This window comes from Hydra viridissima, unplaced genomic scaffold (assembly GCF_058129835.1).
Source record: "Hydra viridissima isolate aposymbiotic clone 2 unplaced genomic scaffold, HvirCarnegie_v1 scaffold_13, whole genome shotgun sequence".
NCBI classification, from domain to species: domain Eukaryota; kingdom Metazoa; phylum Cnidaria; class Hydrozoa; order Anthoathecata; family Hydridae; genus Hydra; species Hydra viridissima.
This window is the reverse complement of record NW_028324312.1, coordinates 2,944,279-2,967,844: the sequence shown is the minus strand read 5'-3', so window position 1 is coordinate 2,967,844 and position 23,566 is coordinate 2,944,279. Positions and strand designations below refer to the sequence as shown.

At 29.0% G+C, this 23,566-nt stretch overlaps 3 protein-coding genes across 3 annotated transcripts; 2 read left to right on the top strand and 1 right to left on the bottom strand.

The window, feature by feature from the left end:
• Window positions 1–837: 837 nt before the first annotated feature.
• LOC149880066 (uncharacterized) lies at window positions 838–2,170 on the bottom strand. Its single transcript, XM_090069921.1, has 2 exons — window positions 1,986–2,170; window positions 838–1,603 (listed from the first exon to the last, which is right to left on the bottom strand). The coding sequence occupies exons 1-2, from the start codon at window positions 2,047–2,049 to the stop codon at window positions 1,017–1,019; spliced, it is 651 nt and encodes a 216-aa protein (XP_089926047.1). The 5' UTR covers window positions 2,050–2,170; the 3' UTR covers window positions 838–1,016.
• Window positions 2,171–4,054: 1,884 nt separating this feature from the next.
• On the top strand, window positions 4,055–6,191 carry LOC149880065 (uncharacterized). Its single transcript, XM_090071031.1, has 4 exons — window positions 4,055–4,198; window positions 4,402–4,450; window positions 4,534–4,612; window positions 5,239–6,191. The coding sequence occupies exons 3-4, from the start codon at window positions 4,555–4,557 to the stop codon at window positions 5,982–5,984; spliced, it is 804 nt and encodes a 267-aa protein (XP_089927157.1). The 5' UTR covers window positions 4,055–4,198; window positions 4,402–4,450; window positions 4,534–4,554; the 3' UTR covers window positions 5,985–6,191.
• A 7,898-nt stretch (window positions 6,192–14,089) lies between these two features.
• On the top strand, window positions 14,090–22,756 carry LOC145194863 (5'-3' exonuclease PLD3-like). Its single transcript, XM_080072566.2, has 6 exons — window positions 14,090–14,638; window positions 14,990–15,204; window positions 19,726–19,873; window positions 20,640–20,829; window positions 20,992–21,163; window positions 22,212–22,756. The coding sequence occupies exons 1-6, from the start codon at window positions 14,146–14,148 to the stop codon at window positions 22,464–22,466; spliced, it is 1,473 nt and encodes a 490-aa protein (XP_079928692.2). The 5' UTR covers window positions 14,090–14,145; the 3' UTR covers window positions 22,467–22,756.
• The last annotated feature ends 810 nt before the right edge of the window (window positions 22,757–23,566 follow it).

Sequence of the window (23,566 nt, the reverse complement as noted above, 5' to 3'; positions counted from 1 at the left end):
TTGATCAAAATTAAAATGTTTGTTAAAGGTAATACCAACCTTCTCTTATCTCTAACTACCTATCTTTTTATGTGCGGCACAATCTTAAATTTTCTGATAAACGGAGGAATATTTGATTAAATATTTTTGTATTGCTTTTGTTTATTTTAAGTGCATTGTCCACATTCAAAATGATAATTATACTTGAAAGCACTTTAGAGTATTACTACAAATGAGAACTTTCAAATGATACTTGTTTTTGTTAGGGTAATTATATTCATTTCATTTGGGAGATTAAATATATTTCATTTGGGAGATTAAATATATTTCATTTGGGAGATTAAATATATTTCATTTGGGAGATTAAATATATTTTATTTGGGAGATTAAATATATTTTATTGACTTATTTCAAGAACTGAATTAATTGCTTCAGTAACTAAAATATTTTCCAGAAGACGAAAATCAAATCAGTTGAAGAGGAAAAATTTAACAATCTATTTAATGCGCATTTATTAAAGTCAGATTTCTCACAGCGGGTGGACTTCTCTTCGGTTTTCAAATAAAAGCTTTTTTAATTAATTTAATTTTTCACGTTTATCTTTTTTTTTATAAACCGCTTTTTTCTCGGTAAAATAGTTTGAGTTTAAAAATAAAAAAAATGGTATTGACGTTTCGCGCTCACATGCGAACGCTTGAGCTGTTTCTTATTGATCGCCACTAACATTCATCGATACAATCTGGTATTCTAATTCAAATTTAATAATTACATGGTCATAATAAAGTTTGACATTGGAGTACCAGATTGTATGAATGTCATAATTTTTCGTTTTATCCCTAAAAATTAAAGTAAAATATCATAAAAAAAAGAACTTTTGTCGCCAAAATTTAAAATAAGTACAGCCAAAAAAGAGAAAAGCCTGCGATACAAATCTTTGAGCATTTTATCTACAATAATTTTTTAATCAGACAAAACGACCATATATTTTATAATGAACTAAAAACTTAATTACTCTGGGTGGCACCCAAGTTTCGCTTTTAAATCCCCCTAATAAGCTTGTCAATAGCGTCAATCAAGTCTTTTTTTTCTAAGGTTGCTGTTTGGTCAGACGAATCAAAGTCTGCAGCTGCGATTTCTTTGATATTACCCAGAAGCCTTTTATAAATTTGTACTTTTTTAGCTAATTTTTCTTGACGCTTGTTTTCTTCGTTACTTTGTGAATTTGAAAACGTCCACGGTGGGCCCGGAGGACCAACAGCGTCGTTAGTTTGAATATCCTTTTTAGCATAATTGGCGTCTCCATCTCTGCTAAATCCAACGTCGACTGTTTTTTTACCAGGGCCATAGAGTCGTGTGGCCGAAGTTTCAAATGAGTGGTCTTTGTCTACTTGCTTTGAACGCAACAATGAGGGTTCAGTATTTTGATTTTTTATAAAATCTGGTGCTTTCTTAATTAACACACCTAACATTTCTTTTAATTTGTCCAATGGATTATTAATTTGCTGAGTTTCGGGTATCTCAAACGAATATTCAGATTGGGAGGAATCGGGGGGAGCACTATTTCCTGATGATTCGGCATCGTATAAAGCTTTTAATTTAATGAGCTCTCTTGAAATTTGCGATGCTGCAAAAGATAAGAAATATTTTATAAGTAGAGTTATCAAGAAGTTTGAAAAATTTGAAACACGCTTTGATGTTTTGATCATTTGACCGATGCTTTAATGTTTTGATCATTTGACCGATGCTTTAATGTTTTGATCATTTGACCGATGCTTTAATGTCTTGATCATTTGACCGATGCTTTAATGTTTTGATCATTTGACCGATGCTTTAATGTTTTGATCATTTGACCGATGCTTTAATGTTTTGATCATTTGCTAATGGCATCCTAATGGTGAATTAGTTATCAAGAGTTATCAATGGAAAAAACTCGAAGATGAACAAAAAAATTGATGAGGAATTTTTTTTTTTGAAATAAAAAAAGATTGCGAAAGAATTCCTCTTACTCTCATCACATTGCAAACATCCAAATGATGCCAAAAGAATCCCAGTGATTAGCGTAGCTGCCATCTTTTATTGCTGACTCAAGAAAAGTTAATACTACTTAAAGTCAGTTTAAATATATTTTTAATGACGTCAGAGAAGTCGGTATGAGCTCTTGAAACTTTACGTGATAAATGGTTTTAATATGTACTAACAAATGTAAAAAGATTTGCGATTGGGCAGGAATGAATATATATATATTAGTTAATATCCATTTAGCTAAGCGTGAAGAGTACGCAATTACCGCTTTATTTTATTATGTATGGGGTTTTATTCTGTAATAAACTAAAGCTCTGATGTGCTAAAACTAGCACAGCCCCAGTCTTTTTTTAGTAGTTGTCTGTGTAATCTTAAAGCGCGGTAAAAACTACTCGCTTAAACCTATTAGAACTTTGTGATTTTGAATCGATCAAAAATCTGCCTTCTACAATTTTCTCACTTGACATAATCCTATTGATTGTTATCTGATTATCCTATTGATTGTTATCTGATTATCTTATCGAGCGTCAGACAAAAAAATTAAAAAGCACGAAAGACCCCTCGTTTTTTTTTGGTATTATTTTTATGTTGCATTTGCTGCTGCTACTGTTGCGTTTTATTTTGTTGTTATAACTCATAAATGGAATATATATATATATATATATATATATATATATATATATATATATATATATATATATATATATATATATATATATATATATATATACATATATATATACACACAAATGTTTTGTAAGCTTCAAAAACATTATAGTTTAAAGTTTAAAAAAAATCACTTTTTCTTGCAGTTTATCTTTGATGTTGTAATATAATAAATGAAAAAAGATCGGAAGAATATAAAGTATGTTTTTTTTGTATTTTTCTCATGACCGATGTAGTTTTAAATGTTGAGAAATACCTTTACAATTTAAATGATATTTTAAACTTCGTGTGAATCACATTAAAACTGGATATTTAACGCCACATTAAAGATTACTCTTTGATGTAATCGTCACTAAAAGTAAGAAGCAAGTATAAAAATAACAAGTTATACTTGCGCAAATAAAAAACGGGGGGAAATTCTTTTAAAGTTTTCTATCGCATTAACATTACATTTGTCTCACGCAGATACAAACTTCATTGATGTTTTTTTTCAATTTGTTGTCCGTGACAAAATATCTTTGCTTATATTTCAAAGATAATCCCTCGTGTTTAAATCCTCGAACTTGTTTTAGTGATGACATCATCAACACCCTTTTTGTGGGGTAGCTTATTTGGTAGAGAAGTTCGAACTTGACTTCTTTATAAGTCACATCAGGAATATCTGTTTTATGAATACTAAAAATAAATCTCTAATATTTGCTTCTGATACTTGATGTTGCTGACGCGAACCCGCAGCAAACTTCAATATTTTAGGAAAGGGAAAGAGGTTTTTATCTTCTTGGCTTATAAAAGTTGTGTCACTGACACACTTTTTGCCCCTTGCTGCCCTTTAAACTTTATTTTAGGGGAATTTTATAATTCATCTTCTGTGAAAACTAGAAGACTTTAAAGTCTTGCATTTCTCTAATGACATCTTATAGCACTTATTCATTTGAATAAAAAAAAATTGTTTACTTCTAGCTGTTTATAAAATACGATCATTTCTCTTCACAATTTAACACCTAAAATACGGTCATTTCTCTTCACAATTTAACACCTAAAAAAGTTCTCAGAGTCACTTGATTGCTTTTTTATTAACTGCTTTGCACGCGGTACATATCAAATGACAAGCCTTTTCATAACTTTTTTCGTTTTAAATAAGAAAAAGCATTACAGCAATTTCAAATCTTAAATTTATTGTAATTTTTTAAAAAAAATTTTTTAGCAAACTTATGTTGATTGCTATGTTTTATAAAATTTAATTTTTTCCAACTTTTATAAAACCAGGACAAAATTTTGTATTATTCGGCTTCATTTTGTGTTTCATGCTCCATTCATATTTTGTGTTTATCTCAGAGGGGACAATGAGTTAATTAGCATGTATGATTGTATATAAATAGAATAAAGTAGAAAAAAATAGCTTATACAACAGGTTACGTTTTTAAAATCAGTTACAAAAGGGTTCAACGGTAAAAGATTATTTTTCGATCACGAAAAGTCATTGATTTTGAAAGAAAGTTAACTAATACACAGAATTCCTTGACAAAGTTTGGTAAACAACTCAAAGCATTTTGCCATGTTTAATTATCATTACTTTTAATGAAAACGAGATTCTTATAAATAAATACGATAAGTTTTACGTAACCGTAAATCAAAAAAATATTACGAAATACTTTATAATAATTTCTCATTAAATATGTAAATGACAAGCAATTGCAGCACATATTTATTATGATTGCCTTTTATATATTTTAGGCCTATTTTTTCAAAAGTAAAAAGAAGAATTTTAGTAGTTTTTCTATCGGTTGGTATTATTTGTTATTATTCATTACAATATTGTTACTTGTTATAGCTTTATATCTCTATTTTACTTCATTTAATTTTTAGTTAAATTAATTGATATTGAACATGATTTTGCTGTTGTTATTGGTTTCGTTGTTTGGATCTATCCATTCCCTGGCATACGGTAAACTTTCGTTTTATAGTTCTTTGTATTTATTTTGATGATGATTAAAGAACATCCTCAACAAAAATTAATTTCTGTTGTTGAAATTTTTATTTCCATGCAACATAAAGTAAGCTGTCTTGTTGGCGCTTGAGGTTGGCGCAATTCTAGCTACTTTAGCCTGCTCAAAAAAGAATTTCTTTTCAGTAATAAAAAATTTAGTTTCGTAACAATTTTCTCTAAATTATTTAACAAATCATTAAATTTTTCAATTTAGATCTTTTTTTTTTTTACATCAACTAATGAAAAGTTTAATTTTTCCAGTGGGATTTAAAATAACTAAAATTTCCTAAATAAGGACAATTGTTGATTACACTGATAAAAGTTAGAAATGAATATAAACTTGCAACTGAAAGAATTTTAAAGAAATTTGATTTACGAAAAAAAAATTTACGAAATTGTATGCGTAAAATATTTTTGTCAGTTGTTTTTATATAAAAACTTTTAAATAAATTTTATTTTTATTATTATTTTTTTAAATGTAAAACCTTTATATTTAAATGAAAATGCAACTGAATGATTTTATTGATGTTTATATCCTGTATCACTAGATTTTTAAGTAATGTTTTCTCCCGTCGTCCACGTAGGTAATGAATTTATAAGCCACTTTAACAATTTAAAAGAAAATGAAAACAAGGCCATTTATCAATTGGGTGAGAACAGAAATGAGTTATTGCCTGATAAAGATAGTGAGTATTCTTCCAGGATGGAAAAAGATCTTAATGACTTTAAAAATGATTTGCTAGAACTTTATCGGAAGAAAAAAGATTCTGATGACCAGTTTTCAAATCCTTCTTATAACCCTTTATCTAAAAAAGCAAAGATTAACACTGACTTCGAAGACTGGTTACAAAGAAATAAATTAAAAGATGGGAACTTAGCCTCTTATTCACGGTTAACTGAAGGTCCCGAAGGATTACCTTGGAAGAAAGAGCTGTTAGATTCGTTTTTTGAGAAAAGAAGCGAATACCAAAGGAGTAAAGATACGCCTCCAAATTCTAAAATAGCCCAGTCGAATTTCGGTTTTGAAGGATTACCGTGGAAAAAAGCCTTAGATGCTTACCGAAAAGAATTATCAGGACCTTCAGAAATAAATTCAATTCGTCAAAAAAAGCAGGGATTTGGCTCTAAATTCATCGCAGGTCCTGAGGGATTACCATGGAAACGAGAATATTTTGATTCCTTAACAATTGAGGATGCGAAAGAAAAGAGAAGCGACAAAAAAGTTGGCAACGAACTATCAACCTTTGATATAAACAAAGCAACCGACCAACAACTGTTGGACGAATTATTAAAGTTGATTGAAGAAAAATTTGCCAAAAATAGAGCTTAAGGACTTAGCGCTATTTTCGATTGATATTCAATTTTAAAAGACTCATGGATTATTATACTACAATTATTATTTTTTTTAAATCTCATGTGCAAGTTTAACATTCTCTTTTTTATTACTTTTTGTCCAAAGAAATGTTTACAACCAGAAGTGTTAAAACTCAAACCATGTAACAAACAGTTTTATTGTTAAAGTTATAAAAAAAATGATAATAAAAGAAAAAACTCTTTTTTCATATTGATCTCTGCGTCGTTTAGGAAAACAATAAACTCCAAGCATCTTCAAGCGAGAAACTTGATCCAAGGGGGGGGGGGGGTAAATTCTTTTTAAACATCAATCCAGTGACACCAATCCACCAAACCAGTCAACAATTAACATTTATCATAACTTTTACCATAAATTAATTTTGTCGTATTTGATAAAATATATTGACATTTAAATAAAGCATCTTTGTAAAATTACACAAGATCATTTTAAGAATTGGATTGTAAAATTATATTAATCTTTTTTTAAAAATGCTTTGTAAATTTTCAAAAGATGTCAAAACAAATAAAAAAATTTTCATTGATATAAAAAATAAAAAGATACTTTTAAGCCACAAACACAAAACGAATGAGTGTTATGGTTATAAGAGAATGAGATAAAGCTTTGGGTTCTTTAAAAGTTGACATTACAAAATTTCAAAAGTTTTTATCGTTATGAAAAAAGTTTCCCAAAAAATGTAAATCAGCATTACATGGTTAAATATTTACTAAAGAAATTTTTACAAAAAAGTTTTTACAAAACTCATCGAGACGAACTCCTCTGTTATGTTAACTTCACTTTATGATTTTTTAAAGTTTATAAGTTCTTGCAATAAACCGATAATTTAGTTAGGAAATTATTTATGACGATAATATAGTCTATTGTCAGCCGTACCTTCGCACACGAAGTTTTACAAAGTGATGCAAAATATTTTTTTCGTGACTTCGTCTTTACAAAGGCGATGCGAATATTCACAAATTTGGAACTTCGTACTCACGAAGTTTTGAAAAGTTTGATTACAAAGTTTTACGAATTTTTTCAAAGTACTACGAAGTACGGTGATGCGAATGTGGCTGTGCTTAGTCTATTGTTTTGTTAACATATTTTTAAAACTATTTTATTGTTTACACTTTGCACAAAAAGGATAAATACTTTCAAAACTTACTAAAATTTCGGAACATTTTTTAAAAAACGGACATTGTGTACTTGCAAATTTCTTCTTGTAAGCTGTATTAAACAAATTGTAGTGGAGTTTTGGCCATCCAAAATTAAAAATGCTCTAGCGTTTTCAGGCGCTGCATGTTTGTTGGTCTGTTTATTATAAAAACTTTCAATGAATAAATTTTAAATGATTTATCAAGTTTATTTTTCAAAGTAGTGTAGGAATCAATTTTGCTTCAGTTATAGTTCTTAAACTATTTTTAACCGTTAAGAAACTATTCCTGTGTAATTTTAGTACTGCGGTTTTCATGAACGCCGCCTTAATATTTAATATTTTGTTAAAAAAAAAAAAAAAGAATAATCGATAATAAAAATTACATTTGAACACTTTCCCTGACTTCTATTTTTTTTTTTTTTTTTTTTTTTTTGCTTATAATTTCATAAAAATTATAAAGTTCAAACTGTAATCAAAAATTTATTCTGCAACTACTGTAGCTATTTTCTTCTTCTTTTCTTTTTTTTTTTTTTTTTTTTAATTCCTCGGTTTGTTGACCAGATAACCATAATACTAACCCAAATTTCACCATTGGGTACCTTTTCATTAACAACGCCACAAACAATGTCATTTACTAAATCTTTTTCGTCAGAGCATTCACACAGTAAACCGTCCGCAACAAGTTAGGTGGCGTCTACAACAAGGTGGAAAAAGTCTAGAATTTGATTTAAAAGTCTACAAGTTATGTTTATGCAAACCATAATTTTAGTTATAATGAAAAATCAGTAAATATTTTATACTCAATAATTATTATTGAATGAATGATTGTCATATTCACTATCCGATCTTCATCATCCCAGGTTTTAGGAGTTGTACCAAGTAAGCAATTTTTTGTTGATAACGAGTGTCAGTCACAGTATTGCATATTTTTTCATCATATATTATGGAGAGTGTATGATCGTATTTAGCAGTTTAACAGTATTTTGAGATTTGCCAACTCTTATAGGTGTTGGAATAAGTTGAGATGCTTCATTTAAAACTTTGTTGATTTCAGTTGTAGAAAATTCTATATTTTTTAATTTTTTTTTGGAAAAAAAAATTTGGTACGCAAAGGAGTGTTGATGATGGCCGCGGATATTTTCAAATAACGTTTTAGCCGTCACTCAATCTCAATCGAGTGACAGCCAAAACGAAAATGAAAAGGTAAAAAACTCATCAGTAGCACTGGAATTCGTAAAAAGTATTTTTTAAGTGCTGTGACAAGAGCTTCAAACACATTGCCAGTTGCTAATTAATACTAATGACGTAAGCAAGATAACATTTTTAAAAGCTTGATGCCCAGCCTTAAATGACCACCTTCGCGTCTATTTATAAGAATGACTAGTAGTTTTAGAATCGACCTAATAAGTTAATGCCCCTTCACAATTCAACTGCTTGCCATAATAAATAACGCAACTTGATTTTTTCTGATTTTTAACTTTTTCTACGACCCAACAAACGATTTGCTACTTCAGCAGCTGTGGTCAACTCAGTGGCAATTCGCGATTTCCCTAAACTTTAAATCCAGCTTTTTTAGTTTTAAAGTACTAAGAAAATCTCATGTAAGAAATACAAAAACTTTTTAACTACAAAGACTTCTCTAAATTTAAATTACATCAGTAAAATTACATCGGACATCGGACAAATTTTTGAAAAATAAAATCCCCTAAACGAGAATTTCTGTCTTCGTACAAAAGTTTTCACCATTCTTCAAGTATATTCATTTTTGAAAGAGAGCACATACGATCTGAAAAAAATTAAATTAAAAAAAACTGTGGATGAATGCGGTAATAAAATATATTGCATAGCTAAAGACCCTTACTTCACCATATTAAAAGTTAACACGCATGCATGTGTATACAAAAAACAGTATTCGTTAAAAGGTTAAAAACGAAAAAAGGCATTACAGCTATAACATAGTTTTTTCAAAACATATTCTCACACACATTGTTTCTCTTTTGTATAAAATGATTAATTTAAAATCTATCATACCAACAAAATGATTTATTTTCTTAAAACCCTGTTAAATAGTATTAAAAGCACTGTAAAACTTCAACGAAACTTTTATAAAAGAAATTATTTTTAACACCACTCTCACTATTTATGACTTTCGTTCTTGGTTGTTTGTCATATTTAATATCTCAAGTTGTTGCTAACGGGGGATCGTTATTGCGAAAAAATCATCCATATTGTCCACTATATTGCTTTCTGTAAAGCGGTTCATTGTGCAGGAATATGGGTGAAAAATTTCTGTCATCTTCAAAAAATACGGTTCAGCAATGAACTGGGCTGTTACTCTGCACTATATATTGGTCATATGCACCATATAGTGGTCATACGCAGATGTAAAAGTAATGAATGGGTTACCTAGGATTTGGAATTCCCTTTGAACTTAAGGTTTTGTTTATTTATTGCTTCGTTGAGCTCAAAATGAGCTTCGTCTGATATTGAAAGTGTTGAAGCCGAATCTGGGTTTTTGAATTTCATTATGCAAAGTTTGTACCGCAAACTCTGCATAATGAAATTCAAAATTTTGAAATTCCAGATTTTGGTCATTTAACATCAGCTCTTGAGTTTTGTTTTTATTTTTGAGTTCTCTGTATTTTAGGCAGAAACAAGTGTAGGTTTTAAGCAAAATTTGATGCGTTTATTGAAAGCTATTGAAAGCAATTGAAAACTCTAACTGTTGCGTTCTTCAACATATCGATGTTTCAACATATCGATGTTTTAACATATCGATGTTTCAACATATCGATGTTTCAACATATCGATATTTCAACATATCGATGTTTCAACATATCGATATTTCAACATATCGATGTTTCAACATATCGATGTTTCAACACATCGATGTTTCAGGATTAGGGATTGCAATCCCGCATTGCGTGATCCCGCAATCCCGCGGGATCCCGCATTAATTTAGCGCATGCGAGATCCCGCAAAAACTACTGCGGGATCCGCGGGATTTGCGGGATTTGCGGGATTTTGAAACAATTGCTTTTAAACAAAAAAGGTCAATTCTTTTAAACAAAAAAGACAAAAAAGATATCAAATTAAAAGTGTTTAATGTATTTGTGAAACAAATCAATTTAAAAATTTATCTTCAGCTATTAAAATATTTTTCTTAGCTATAAATATAAAAAAATCATTCAAAAATAAGCAATTATTTAGCAAAATATTAATCGAACTTGTTCAAATTTTTTTTTGTTTAATTAATGATTATATTGAAATTTTCGCTAATGAGTATGTTGAAATTGTTGTTAATAAGTATGTTGAAAACGTGAAATTGAAAACGTGCGTGTATAATTGTAAAAAATATACTTTTAAAAACTACTTTTTAAAAAGTCTTTAAAAATTATTTACATCAAGGTTTTAAAACAAAAGTACTAAGCATATCGCAAATTAAAACTATATGGAATTATTTTAAAAAAAGTGATAATGAAGAAAATGCGAAGTGCATGTTATGTTCGGCTATTTTAAAAATTAATCAAAGATCAACTGAAGGGTTATTAATTTATTTAAAAACTAAACGTGGCACCGATTTAAAATCAAACGTTTTACAACAAGACGGAGCTTCAACTTCAAAACAGCATGAATCAGTTGAACTAGAGCCTAAAATATACATCGACTGCGAAGACGAAGAAGTAATTCCATCGAAAAAAGTCAGAACAATTGACACGTTTTTCGTAAAGGAAATTTCTATGGAAAAAAATGGTATCGCGCATGGTTGCAAAAGATGGCTTTACAATTAATAGTTTTTGCACATCTTCAGATTTACGGTACTTGTTTTCAAAGAGTGGTTTCCGGCTCCCTACTTCACCTAATACTATAAGATCGATGGTAGTTAAATTCTCAGATTCTGTAAAAACCGATATAATGCAAAAATTCACATCACTAAAAAAGCAAAATCAAAAGTTTTCAATAACGTTTGACGAATGGACATCACAAAATAGTCAGAGATACTTAAACTTAAATTTACAAATGGAGGCGAAACACTTTAATCTTGGATTGATTCGAATCCATGGATCGTGTAATGCAGAATATTGCGTCAAGTTAGTTTTAGAAAGGCTAAATAGCTTCGATATTGACCTCCAAGAAGACATTATTGCCATGACCACTAATAGAGCAAGTGTGATGGTAAAAGTCGGTAAAATAATGTCTTGCTATCAACAGTTATGTTATGCTCATGGAATACAACTTGCAGTTATTGATATCTTTAACAAGAAAAACAGCGGAGAAGTCGAAGAATCGTTTATTACATATGAAAATTGTGAAGAAGAAGATGAATGTGGTAAAACTGAGGATGATGAAGTTATAAATAAAGAAAATGGTTTGACAATGCTTTTGGACCAACCATCTGGTGAATTGGTTAGCAATTACAAAGATCTCATAAAAAAAGTGAGAAAGGTTGTAAAAATATTTAAAAACTCTCCTGTAAAAAATGATACATATTTACAGAAATATATCCTACAAGAACACGGGAAAAAGCTTCAGTTGATTCTTGATTGTAAAACTAGGTGGGACAGTATGTTCGATATGTTAGAAAGATTTCATAGACTAAAAGTGTGTATTGAAAAAGCCTTAATTGATGTTGGGTCAGAAATTCGTTTCACCCAAGAAGAGTGGTCCCAAATCAATGACTTAATTATTTGCCTGGCACCACTAAAACATGGTCTCGAACTTTAATGCAGAAGAGAATCGAACCTTGTCACGGTGGAAACAACTTTTCAATTTATGCTAGATAAAAAGATATGCTAGATTGCAAAAGCAATCATCACTTTTGAGCATAGATTTAGCCGCGGCACTTCGTGAGAGGTTTACACAACGTCGTAATAAGAATTTAAATGGACTACTAGTTTACTTAAAAAATCCGACGAAGAAAATGAACTCGGAAAAAAAGAAGCTGTAGATTTTATTAACAATTCCCAAATACTTATTCCTACAATTCTATCGCTGAAAAAAGAATTGGAAAATCAAACACAGAAAGACAAGAACAGCTGGACAGAAAATGTAAAGGAGAGACCAAATTTAGATTCTTTAGACTTTGATAAATTATTGAAGCCGGAAATGTCTGCCTATGAAAGTAATGGAGTAAGAGGCAAGTTTCTAGATATAGCGCATAGTTACTTGATGACCATACCACCAATAAGCGTAGAGGCCGAGCAAGCTTTTTCAGCTGCTGGTTACATATGCAGTCCTTTGAGGAGTAGATTAAGTGATGATACTTTAAGTAGGGTCTGTTTCTTATGAGCCCATTTCTTACAATCATTTTCTCAATTTGATATTTTAAAAAACAAATAAAGCTAATAGTTCTACGTAAAGCTTAAAGATGTTCTATGTACTTTGGTTTATCTTTTTGTTCATTAAATGTTAAGAATTATATTGATTTACAAATGAATTGCGTTTTTTGGCTTTATTTACCTTATCTTATCAATTTAATAAGTTGAGTATATTTTTTCTGAAATACTTGAAAGAAAAATACAATTGTCATTTTGCCTTTTATAATGTGCATAAGAAACCTACTAATCCCGCGCGGGATCCCGTGGGATCCGCACAAAAATTAAAAAAATCCGCGCGGATTGAAATGTGTGCGGGATTGCAATCCCTATTCAGGATCTTCATACACAACTTCGGCAACATGCTCTACATTTTCTAATGAGCAATTTTTGGAAGTTATCAGGCGTTGTCCCTGTATCTTCGATTGGAGCCACCAATCGCCGAGTTGTTGGTGGTAAAAAGTGGATTTCACCCGGTAGTTTTCATCAAACTGCACGCAATGTTGAAATAATTGAATTATTATTTCGTCCATACATCAGCAGTGTTACAGTTCATTGTAATATAGTGTAATAATCCATGTAAATTTTTTTTTACTTAATCTGCAATTATATGAAAATAAAGATACAGAAAAAGTGATTAGTTTTTTAGCTATGAGCAAAACAAATAAGTAACTTACAGAAATGCAAAAATTTTCTCATACCGTAGCAATTATCGCAATAAGTGTCATCTTATCTTTCCTTTCATTACGTTTTTGTCGCTGAGTTAGAGGGGGTTTCACATATATTTAAAAAAATCAAAATATTTGATGCCAAATCGTTTAATGCCAAATATGCAAATCGTTTGACAAATCTGAAATTAGGAATGATTTGCACAATACTTATTTTTTTCCCTATTTGATGCTCTAAGAAAAAGTGTTGCTCGTAATATACTTTTTAAATTTTAAATGTCGTCTTTAACTCTTCAATCTGTAAGACCTTCCTGTTTGTCAAATAGCTTTAAACCAATCTACATTATTACTTTAAGAATGTGGATTGCTGTGGTTTGGTGTACTAAATGAAGTCTGCATTTAATCAATTTGATATGTAATTTTTTTACATATTCTGTTAATAGCTTTTTGTCATTCATAAAAAGTTCCTTGAAATTTTTGAATGAGATGAAAATCCTGGAAACTTCCTGAAATCTATCAAGTTAAAATGTTCTGAAAAAAAAAGTATCCTGGAAAGTCCTTAAATAAAACGGGAGTTTTAGCTAATTTCTACTGTATAAACCCTGCTTCTGGAGTGTTGATTTCAGTTTTGGGTCTATGAATTATGCTCTAGTTGACACTAGAGTATTAAAAGCAACTGTTTATCTTCATTTTTCCCCAACATTGTTATTCTTGACTAATCATTTTTAGTTACATAGTGACATTTTTGTTTAACTTTTTTATATCTGTTTTACAATTTATTTACTTAAATTCTAGTTTATTTGAGAGTTAAGCTGAAGGAGAAGGTTTTTAAGCTTATTTCTCTTTGAGAAATTTTAATGTAAAAATATATATAAATTTATGGTGTACTTTAAAATGCTAATTAATGTTATTTGATAGTTACACAGTGCCGAAATTTTACACTTTATTTAAAGTATGTATAGATTTTTATATTTTTATATTTTAGGTCACATTTTTCAAAAATGAATTACTCTGAAGATGATTTTGTCATTTCAGACACTCCTCATCATGAAGGAGTACATGAAAAAACAGAATTTTTTAGCAGCAAAACTCTGTTAAAGTCCTCTCTCAAGAGATTGAAAAAGGGAGTTATTTTATTAACATCTTCGTTTTTGATATTTATTGCCGTTTGTCTCTTAATTGCATTCCTTATTACTAAGTCGAACGTAACAGCAGCTAAATACAAATCTGGTGGCTATAAGAAAATTTCTTGTAATTTTGATTCTCAATGCGCATTACAAGTTGTAGAAACATTACCTCCAGTTCTAGCTTACAATAGCACCCATGATTCTATTTCAAGCCATTGGTTGAAGATGATTAAAAATGCAAAGAAAAAAATTGACATTTTGTCATTTTATTGGACATTAAAAAGTTCAGATGTTGATGGTGGCCCTTACAGTCAAGCAGAAGTTGGAGAGAAAGTTTTAGAAGCTTTGAAAAGCTCTGCAAAGTCTGGTAGGATTTTAAAATAAACAAGCATTTATTTGTGTTTAATTTTGAAATTTTAATTTAAAGAGTTTAACTCAGTTATGTCTAATTTGCTATAACCAGCTTCATTTCTTTAATTAAGTTTTAGTAAAATAATTACCTCAAATACATAATTCTAGGTTTTGTAAATATTTATAAAAACTGCTCTAATTTTAATCACCGGTTTCATTTATGACAGAAAACTAACTTTTCTTTGTTTAACCAAGTTGTCTAGTTTTAAAGATTTTTTTTTCAATTGAAAATTCATTTCAGTAAGTTGTATATAATAACTTAATAAAATTTTTACTAATAAATTAAATTATTTACTTCATGTAAAAGGTGTGAAACTTCGTATAATTCAAAGCTTGCCAACAGATCAGTTTCCAGATTTAAATACAAAAGAGCTTACAGAGTTGAAGAATGTTGAGGTTCGTTCACTTGATATGAAGCGTTTAGTGAATGCAGGTGGTATATTGCATTCAAAAGTAATTATTGTTGACAAGCAAAATATGTATCTTGGAAGTGCAAACATGGACTGGAGAGCACTAACCGAGGTGAAAACTTTTCTTTTTTTTATATGAGTTTTTTTTTCACAATAGTCTTAGAACTGTTTGTTTTAAACCCAAGTCTATACTGATGTGATTGTTGAGATTTTATATACCTTTTTTTTTTCAAATACACACAAGGATTATTTTCAATAAAATTTTAATTAAAAAGTATAGGTGTCTTTCATTGTCAATGGTTTCAATAATGTCAGCTGTTTAACTTTCTTTTAACTTTTTTTTTCTTTTCCCTGTGAATTTTCAATCAATTTCAATCAAAAAATTTCATATTTGTATGGAAATTCTATGTGATTACATACTATTAACCATTTTTTAGCATAACTTTGAATAACTTAATGCAAAATTGACCAATGGATAAATGTTGTTGATAAAATATGCATAATTCTAACTTATCACAGTGTGTTATAAATTTTAATCTTAAAGTTATTTAAACAAAATAGATTTTCTCATTTAAAGGAATGCATTTTAGTTTAGGTAAATGATAAAGAATATCCACCCTCAGTTACCAAAATATATCTTAATGCTATTTTTGCCATAAACAAGTAAAACTTTCACAGTCCTAAAAATAGAAAATGATTATTATCAGTAAATTTGAGAAGCATCAGTTTTTTTGAGCGTTCTTTTGCTGAGGATGATAACTCTGGGATAACTAATGTCTTCCTGATCCATGGCTGCTTCTATTACTACTTCTACATCTACTACCTATTGGTAGTAGATATGGCATCTTCACTAATTGTCTCTTACTACTATAACAGCTCCAAGGCACTTTAAAGTTTATAGTTTTTCAGATTTTTTTCAAGATTCTGCACAATACACAGAAGTTTACTTTACATATATTTATCTTTGTCTGGATGCCTTGAAACTCTTTTAATGCTTGAAATGTTCATAATTTTTTTTGTCAAAAAATTCATAATTATTTTTGTCAAAGTTTCATCTTCATTTTCATCTATATCATTTCACTTCTTAATCTGAGCTTTATAGTTATTATCATGAGTATTTCATTTCACTTCTTAGTCTGAGCTTTATAACTATTATCATGAGTATTATTTTAAAATGATCTTATCTTCATCCTGAGTACGTACTACTCCAGTGGTTTTTTTATGGCATCATAAGAATATTTCTTATTTATTCTAAAATCAAAAATCTTCTACATTTAACAAATTTCTCCTTCATCTACTGTATGTTTATATACTTTACTATATTTCATAGTAAATATCCATAGAATTCATCTATCAGGTCACACAGTCCAATTATAGTGAGGTTTTTTAAATAAAGATGGAACTTTTTCTCTAATAATAAAATTGCTATTATGTTATAAATAAAATTATTTGCAGTGGTAGCATTTAAGGTTAACTTGTTAAAAAATGTTTGGGGTTTAAGTTTTGGATCGGTACATTTTTTCAAACCAGATTCTTTAAAATCTTAAAGATACTAAAAAGTCTACCATTCTGTGATGAACTTTATCCATGATTTTGTGAAGGAGTTATTGTTAATTGTAAAACTGTTACAAGTTTTTATGGCTGCTTGTTCTGTAAAATATTTTTATGATGAGTTATAAATTTATCATATTAAATATTTTTAGATTAAACATGAACTTTTATTTGCTACTTTATTTATTTATCATACAAAAGTTAGAATATTTGTTACAATTTAAAACAGGAGTTGATTGTTTACTTATCTTAACTTACTTGATTTTTATAAGCAATAAAAAAGAATTGCAACACTTACTAAACAAAAACAAAACATAACAGTATACAGTAATTTTTTCAAAGCAACTTGAAATGTGGAGTTAAATAATGAAAAAATTTTAGTAAATTACTAAATTTAACAGTGTTTTAAACAACTTCTGAAAATATCAATTTAAATATGCTTTTTGAGTATTTAAGTTCTTGAATTTTAGTGTTTGAACAGGAAAAAAAAGAAAAAAAATTATTTACTCTTTTAATGTTTTCAGCTTTTTTAATACACATTTTCAAGTATAATTGGTCAAATGCTTTTTCAATATCATGTGACACTTTAAAGGGGAATAATTATTTTCAAATGTTTTTGCAATAATTTTACTTCTCAGCTCATGCTGTATTGAGTTTCAAATGTTTTTGTATTTTGATAATTTTTTAAAATTTTCATTAAAATCTGCATTTAAGTTATATAATCAGTTTAAAATTAAATTTGCCTAAAACATATCACAATTGTCCAAAAATGAGAATAATTACTCCGAAAAGCACTGGAAAAACCCTTTGGTGGGAACAATATACACACCTTCCTGATATGAAAAATCCAAAAATTGAAATCTTTTATGACCGTCTGAGAAAAAAAATTCAATTTGAAGCTTTCGGCATAGTCAAAAAAGTTTGCAAAATGGTACAATATGTATCTTTGGAATAAAAATCATAAAAATAAGTCAGAAATTGTATGTTGACTGCTTTGAAAATCATAATAAAACAATTTTTGCTTTTCTGAACATTTTATTCTCAATAAATACAAGGTTATTTTTTCTTATGTAATCAAAAATTTCTTCACAGCACTTTCCGCATATTAAATTCAAAAAACAAACAGTGCATTCCTTTAATTTTAATCAGAATTTTAAATTTAAAATGATGATTTTCTTGAAAAATTTCAACAGGTTTTCAAGAGGAGCCAATGCTTTCACAAGTTCTTGCTGTTGAAATCAACAAGACAATTTTGTAGGTTTCGCAAATATTCTGGATGGTCTATTGGCATCTTGTATCTTTCCCAATGTGTCCTGAAGTTGTGATGCAATGCCTCTGTGGCCTGCTCACTGTACTTGCCAAGAGATTCCTTCCTGTGATCAATGAATTCCTTGACATGAAAGAAGATGGCAAAGACTTTAGGGATCACACTTACCTTTGGCGAAGAAAGGAAGGAATTTTTGAACTGTGTGTTGATTGCACTGATGTGACACTCCTCTTGCAACAAGTATGAGACAGTCTGAACATCTTCTTTGATTTTGTGAAGCTCCTGAAGATTCTGATTTGTCCAAAGGGTGCTTTTGAAGTGCTTTCAAATGACCAATTCGACAAATAATTCAATCACAAGGCTGACCATGTGTCTCTAGTCTAACCAGGACTTCTGTGAAATCATAAAGTTTTGGGAGAGCCACATTTTCACCTTTGCACTTTTTTCCTAAAAGAACCCTGCAGGTGTTGCATATTCCACTTGGAACTCGTGGGTCAGAAAAGTCAAGTGTGAATGAAACTGATTTCTTGATTTGTTCAATCAAAAAACTTGTCAATTCTCGAGTACTTTTGTTCAAACATAGGAAACAAACTGTTTTCCTACAGTCATCATGTTTTTTAACAGAATTTGGCATTTTTGCTTTGAAGTTAAAAAAAAGTTGTCATGCAGAATTTAACACTTCGTCAGGTTAGAATTATTTTGTTCTATCTCCCATTTTATACGTTGAAAGAAAGTTTTTGATTTTTTTCTATAAGTAAAAATTATTTAAAATTTTACTATTACTTTTTTAAGAAATAATAACTTATTCTTTAAATAATTAAATTTAAAGAAACTATTTAGAAAAAAAATTTCAAAAAAAAAATTTATTTTAAAAGTAATCATTACTTAGTAAAATTAACAATTCATTTTCTCCCAACGTTTAAAATTGGAGATAGAACAAAATAATTCTAACCTGACAACTTGACAAAAACTGCTTTTTTCTGGAATTACAAAAACTTGTTTAGAATTAAATATTACTCACTAGGGCTTCGTAATAACAACAAAATGTTTTTAATACAATTTCTGACTTATTTTTATGATTTTTATTCCAAAGATACATATTGCACCGTTTTGCAAACTTTTTGGACAATGCCGAAAACTTCAAATTGAATTTTTTTTCTCGGACGGTCATAAAAGATTTCAATTTTTGGATTTTTCATATCAGGAAGGTGTGATATGACAGGTGTTAGATATGTTTGTTTTTTTTCTTAAAGAAAGAAGTGGCTAAAAGTACCAACTAAAAAATCTTTGCTGTTGTTAACATTGTAGCAGCTTAAGTAAAACTTACTTTTGTTGCAAATTGTCATATATATATCTTTCAGTAAAAATCTAAAATCTTCACAATCTTTCATTTTATTATATCCAGAAGAGCATAGTAGTTTCTGCTCCACTAACTATTATGCTAATAATGCATTTTTTTCAACATACCTTTGGCAACCTGCAAACTATTATAGCTCAGTTTTTCTGTGGTTTACTTTTTAAGAAATATGTCTCTTAAAAAAGTTACAAACCATTTGTTCTTCATGTTTCTGCTTATATACAAGTCAGTTCCTCTTTTGAACAATCATTTTATTCATAAAATTTAAATTTAATGCACATAGAATTGTCATTTTTTCAGTGTTAAGTTTTCAAAGATGGGAGATATATAATGATGATTTAAAAGATGATAGATATGTAAAAATTATTTTTTAAAAGGTAGGTGTACAAACATTTTTTAAAGATGTTACCCATAAAAAAAATGATTTTAAGAGTTTGTTGTTTATTTGTTCTTTTTAGGTGAAAGAAATTGGATTGGTTCTTTACAATTGCTCTTGTATTGTAGATGATCTCCAAAAGATATTTGAAACAAATTGGTTGCTGTCTGAGAATGGAGCAAGTATTCCATCTGTATGGCCACTGAAATATCAAACCATCTATAACATAGGTACACAATTTCTTTTCAAAATTTCAAATTATCTGAGTATCATCCATCAATCTGCAGGGTGAGTTAGCGTTTGTGATATATACATGTGTGTGTATAAATATATATATGTGTATATATATATATATATATATATATATATATATATATATATATATATATATATATATATATATATATATATATATATGTATGTATGTATTTCCCTAACAATTCAAAACATTTAGTTTAATTCTTCTCTGATAATTTTTTTCCATCTCTGTAGTAGTGAAGTAGAAGGTCTAAAAAATGCTGCTCTACAACTACCATTAGATCTTCAGTTGATAAAAAAAATCCTATGAATTGTTTAGATTGATCCCTGCAGTATTTGCAATTTTGTGCATAGGACTTTGGACTATGCTATCCTGTATTTGACTAAAAATTTGTGGTTTTGTTTGTGGCTTATCTTTGATTCTTGTTTTACATATGAATTCTATAGTTCACCTGTTGAGCTGTTTGAAATAAAGGAGTAGACTCTGTTAATACTTTTATTATCTTCAAATGAAAATCAGTTGCTGATAAATGAAGAATTTAACCACTGCACAATATTTTTTTTTCCAGGTTGAAAATGTTGCTAAAATAAAAACTTTTATTGAAAATGTTTATTAGTAGTCAAAGTATAATGCTAATTGTTTAGTATAATTATTGCTAATTCACCCTGAATTAATTTACACCAGATTTTTAGAACCAGACTTTTTGACTTATTTGAAAAAAAAAAAACTTCTTTTAGGCAATCCCATGTTTGCTTACTTAAACAAAGTTCCGTCTAAATTATATTGGAGTGCATCCCCTCCTGAATTTTGTCCACCGAATAGATCAAGCGAATTATCTGCCATATTGAACTTAATCAATGAAGCCAAAGAGTTTATTTACATATCTGTCATGGATTACCAAGCAGCGATTATCTACTCTAATCCTAAGTAAGTTTTTAATCCTTTTTTCAATGCTTCTCTGCTAAAAATGCTTCGCTGATAAAAATGCTTGACCGCTAGAAATTCTTCTCTAATTTTGAGTTTAATGTATTTATATGAGGAATAAAGATTAAGGAAAATAAAATTTTTAGTATTCTCTTGTTTATTTAGAAAATTTTGGCCAGTAATAGATAATGCATTGAGGAGTGCAGTATACAACCGTGGATTAACTGTATGTATACTTTCCAGTTATTGGAACTATACTTCTCCTGACCAGGTGGCTTTTTTAAAATCACTGAATGAATTTGGAAAAATATCTCGCCATAACTCATCTCTACAAGTTGTAAGTATATGATAGACTTCTGTGAAAGCTGGTTGAAATTGTAAGCAAAAATGTTAGGCAATTTAAAAAATTTTTTGGTATGTTTTTTAGATTAGTTAAATATTTTGAAAAATTTTTTGTAAGAAAGAAAGTTATCTTTTTATTAAATCATTTAGTTATTTTTAAATTAAAAATTTATAGATATATTTAAGCTTAATGCATACATATCAATATTATTGTTTTGTTAATATAATGATATCTCAAAAAACTCAAATTATCAATGAATTTGTTTAAAAATGCTGATGTGAGCTCTTTTTGAGATTAAGATACAAACTTTAATAAAAAATAAAAAAAACCTATTTTTTTGCATGCTACTTTAAAAAATATTTAAATAGAATTAATGGTGGGACTGTGAGGAATCTATAGATAATTTGACATCAACCTGTTTGTTTCCCACTGCAACAAGAAGTTCAGAACTATTTTTTGGACCTATTAAAAGTATTAATCCTTTGAAGTATGCAGTTCACTGCCTTTTTAATATGCCCTAATTTTTTGTAAAATGTTATAATTATATTTCTGTTTACTATAATTAGCTGATGATCTTTTTTTACTCACTTCTGAAGTCTGGAAAAAGAAATTTTCTTTTGTACAAGTTTGTTGCTTTTTTGTTATTGTCCTGATCTTTGACCAATCTATAAATCTGTAAAGTAAGTTCGTTGGCACTCATACTCAAAATCAATATCAAAATCTTCTTCAGAATTGTTTATTTCTTCAACTTTCCAGTTTCCTAGTTTCAAACTCTAGAGTTACTATAAAGACTTGACTAGAAGCCTAATTTACAACAGATTCGCTTAAGTTTTTTAGTTGGCTCTATCCTCTGGCTTAGCATAGTTGTTTTTGTTCAGATGATGTTCTAGAGGACTTAAAGAGAAAAAATAGCTGAGCTTATTTCACGTGATTGTATTTCTCTTTTATTCATAGAGAGATCCATATCTGTGTTAGAGTTTGTTAATCAATATTTAATGAGACTAATGAGACATTAAATTTCACTATTAAACTTTCTTTTTAGAAAATGTTTACAATGCCTTCTTCACCAATTCCGTACACACGGGTCAGTCACAACAAGTTTATGGTGACAGACAATTCAGCGCTGCTATCCACCTCAAATTGGTCTGGTGATTACTTTGTTTCTACTGGAGGTGTCAGTCTAGTTTTTAATCAGACCGGCACGGATTCACCAAGCAATATCCAAAACCAGCTCAAGGAATTGTTTTTAAGAGATTGGTTCTCAAAATTTGCTTTGGATATTAACAAGATAAAGTAAATCAAAATACATTTTTTATGTTAAATGGAAAGATGTTAAAGCGAGATTTTAAATTGATTTGAATAACCAAAGTGAACTTGTCAAACAAAGTGTACTTTTTTCTTATGAGATTTTAAGCTTAATCAGTATTTACATCTACGCTTTTTATTTTACAATTTTGCAATTCAATTTGATTTTAAATCATACATTTTAAATATTTTATATATTTTTGTAAATATTTTTTATGAAAACCTTCAAAATCTGTAACTTTTAAATGTCACTATATTTTTGATGTAAAATTTGTTGCAAAATTGCAGGGGTTTTTCTACAACTTTTTACTTTTGGAAAACAAAGCAACACCAAATTCATATTTTTTTAAAAACTAATTTAAGTGTCTTTTCAACTCCAATTTCCAATTTACATCATTTGATCATGATCTCACTCTAAAAAGGTTCAACAACTTTTATAAGAAGGAATTACGTCGCTAGAATTTCAGTTTTATTAGAAGCGTCTAAAAACCAGTTAGGCCCTTTTTCCAGTTTTAAACTTTTTGAGTTTTTTATATCCAAACAAAAAAACAAAAAAAAATTATTTTTTACCTTTATGCTGGTCCTGCAGTTTCGATTTATGATTGGTAAGGTTGAAGTTGACATCTTCGAAAAGTTTTCTCAGTTGATGTTTTGAAGCTCTTTGAAGTCCTGTGATGCAAGTTTTGAAATCTTTTAATTTTCTCCGCGGAAAATAATTTAATTTGAATGTTCAAGAGGAGTGAAATTTTGACTTCATTGTGCGCCAATAAAAGCACCTGTAAAATGAGAATCACTATATAAATTGATAAAAATCGCTGCAAATGTAGCCTACAGCCACACCGAACTCTGGATAAAATCTCAGTCGGAATTGGTTAACTGGTTACGGATTTATGGCAGTTTTAGTTTAAATTTTCTTAGTTTTTTGCTACTTTTACCTCAAAACGATGATTCCATGAGTGTTCTACTATGCAATACCGACAATTCTTTTCATAATTGTTTAATTGCTACATGTGCCGTTTTCATTTTAGAGTGCATAGCGTGGAAATCTCAGCATTTCCTAAGGTATAAACCACTGCCAAAATGCATAAAAAT

Bases quoted from the DNA above. Each gene is read 5' to 3' on its own strand.
- LOC149880066 (XM_090069921.1), bottom strand. From the start codon at position 2,049: ATGGCAGCTACGCTAATCACTGGGATTCTTTTGGCATCATTTGGATGT. The intron at 1,604-1,985 runs GTAAGAGGAATT...TATCTTTTGCAG, and splicing joins ATGTTTGCAATGTGATGAGA to CATCGCAAATTTCAAGAGAG.
- LOC149880065 (XM_090071031.1), top strand. From the start codon at position 4,555: ATGATTTTGCTGTTGTTATTGGTTTCGTTGTTTGGATCTATCCATTCC. The intron at 4,613-5,238 runs GTAAACTTTCGT...TCGTCCACGTAG, and splicing joins TATCCATTCCCTGGCATACG to GTAATGAATTTATAAGCCAC.
- LOC145194863 (XM_080072566.2), top strand. From the start codon at position 14,146: ATGAATTACTCTGAAGATGATTTTGTCATTTCAGACACTCCTCATCAT. The intron at 19,874-20,639 runs GTACACAATTTC...AACTTCTTTTAG, and splicing joins TCAAACCATCTATAACATAG to GCAATCCCATGTTTGCTTAC. The intron at 21,164-22,211 runs GTAAGTATATGA...CTTTCTTTTTAG, and splicing joins ATAACTCATCTCTACAAGTT to AAAATGTTTACAATGCCTTC.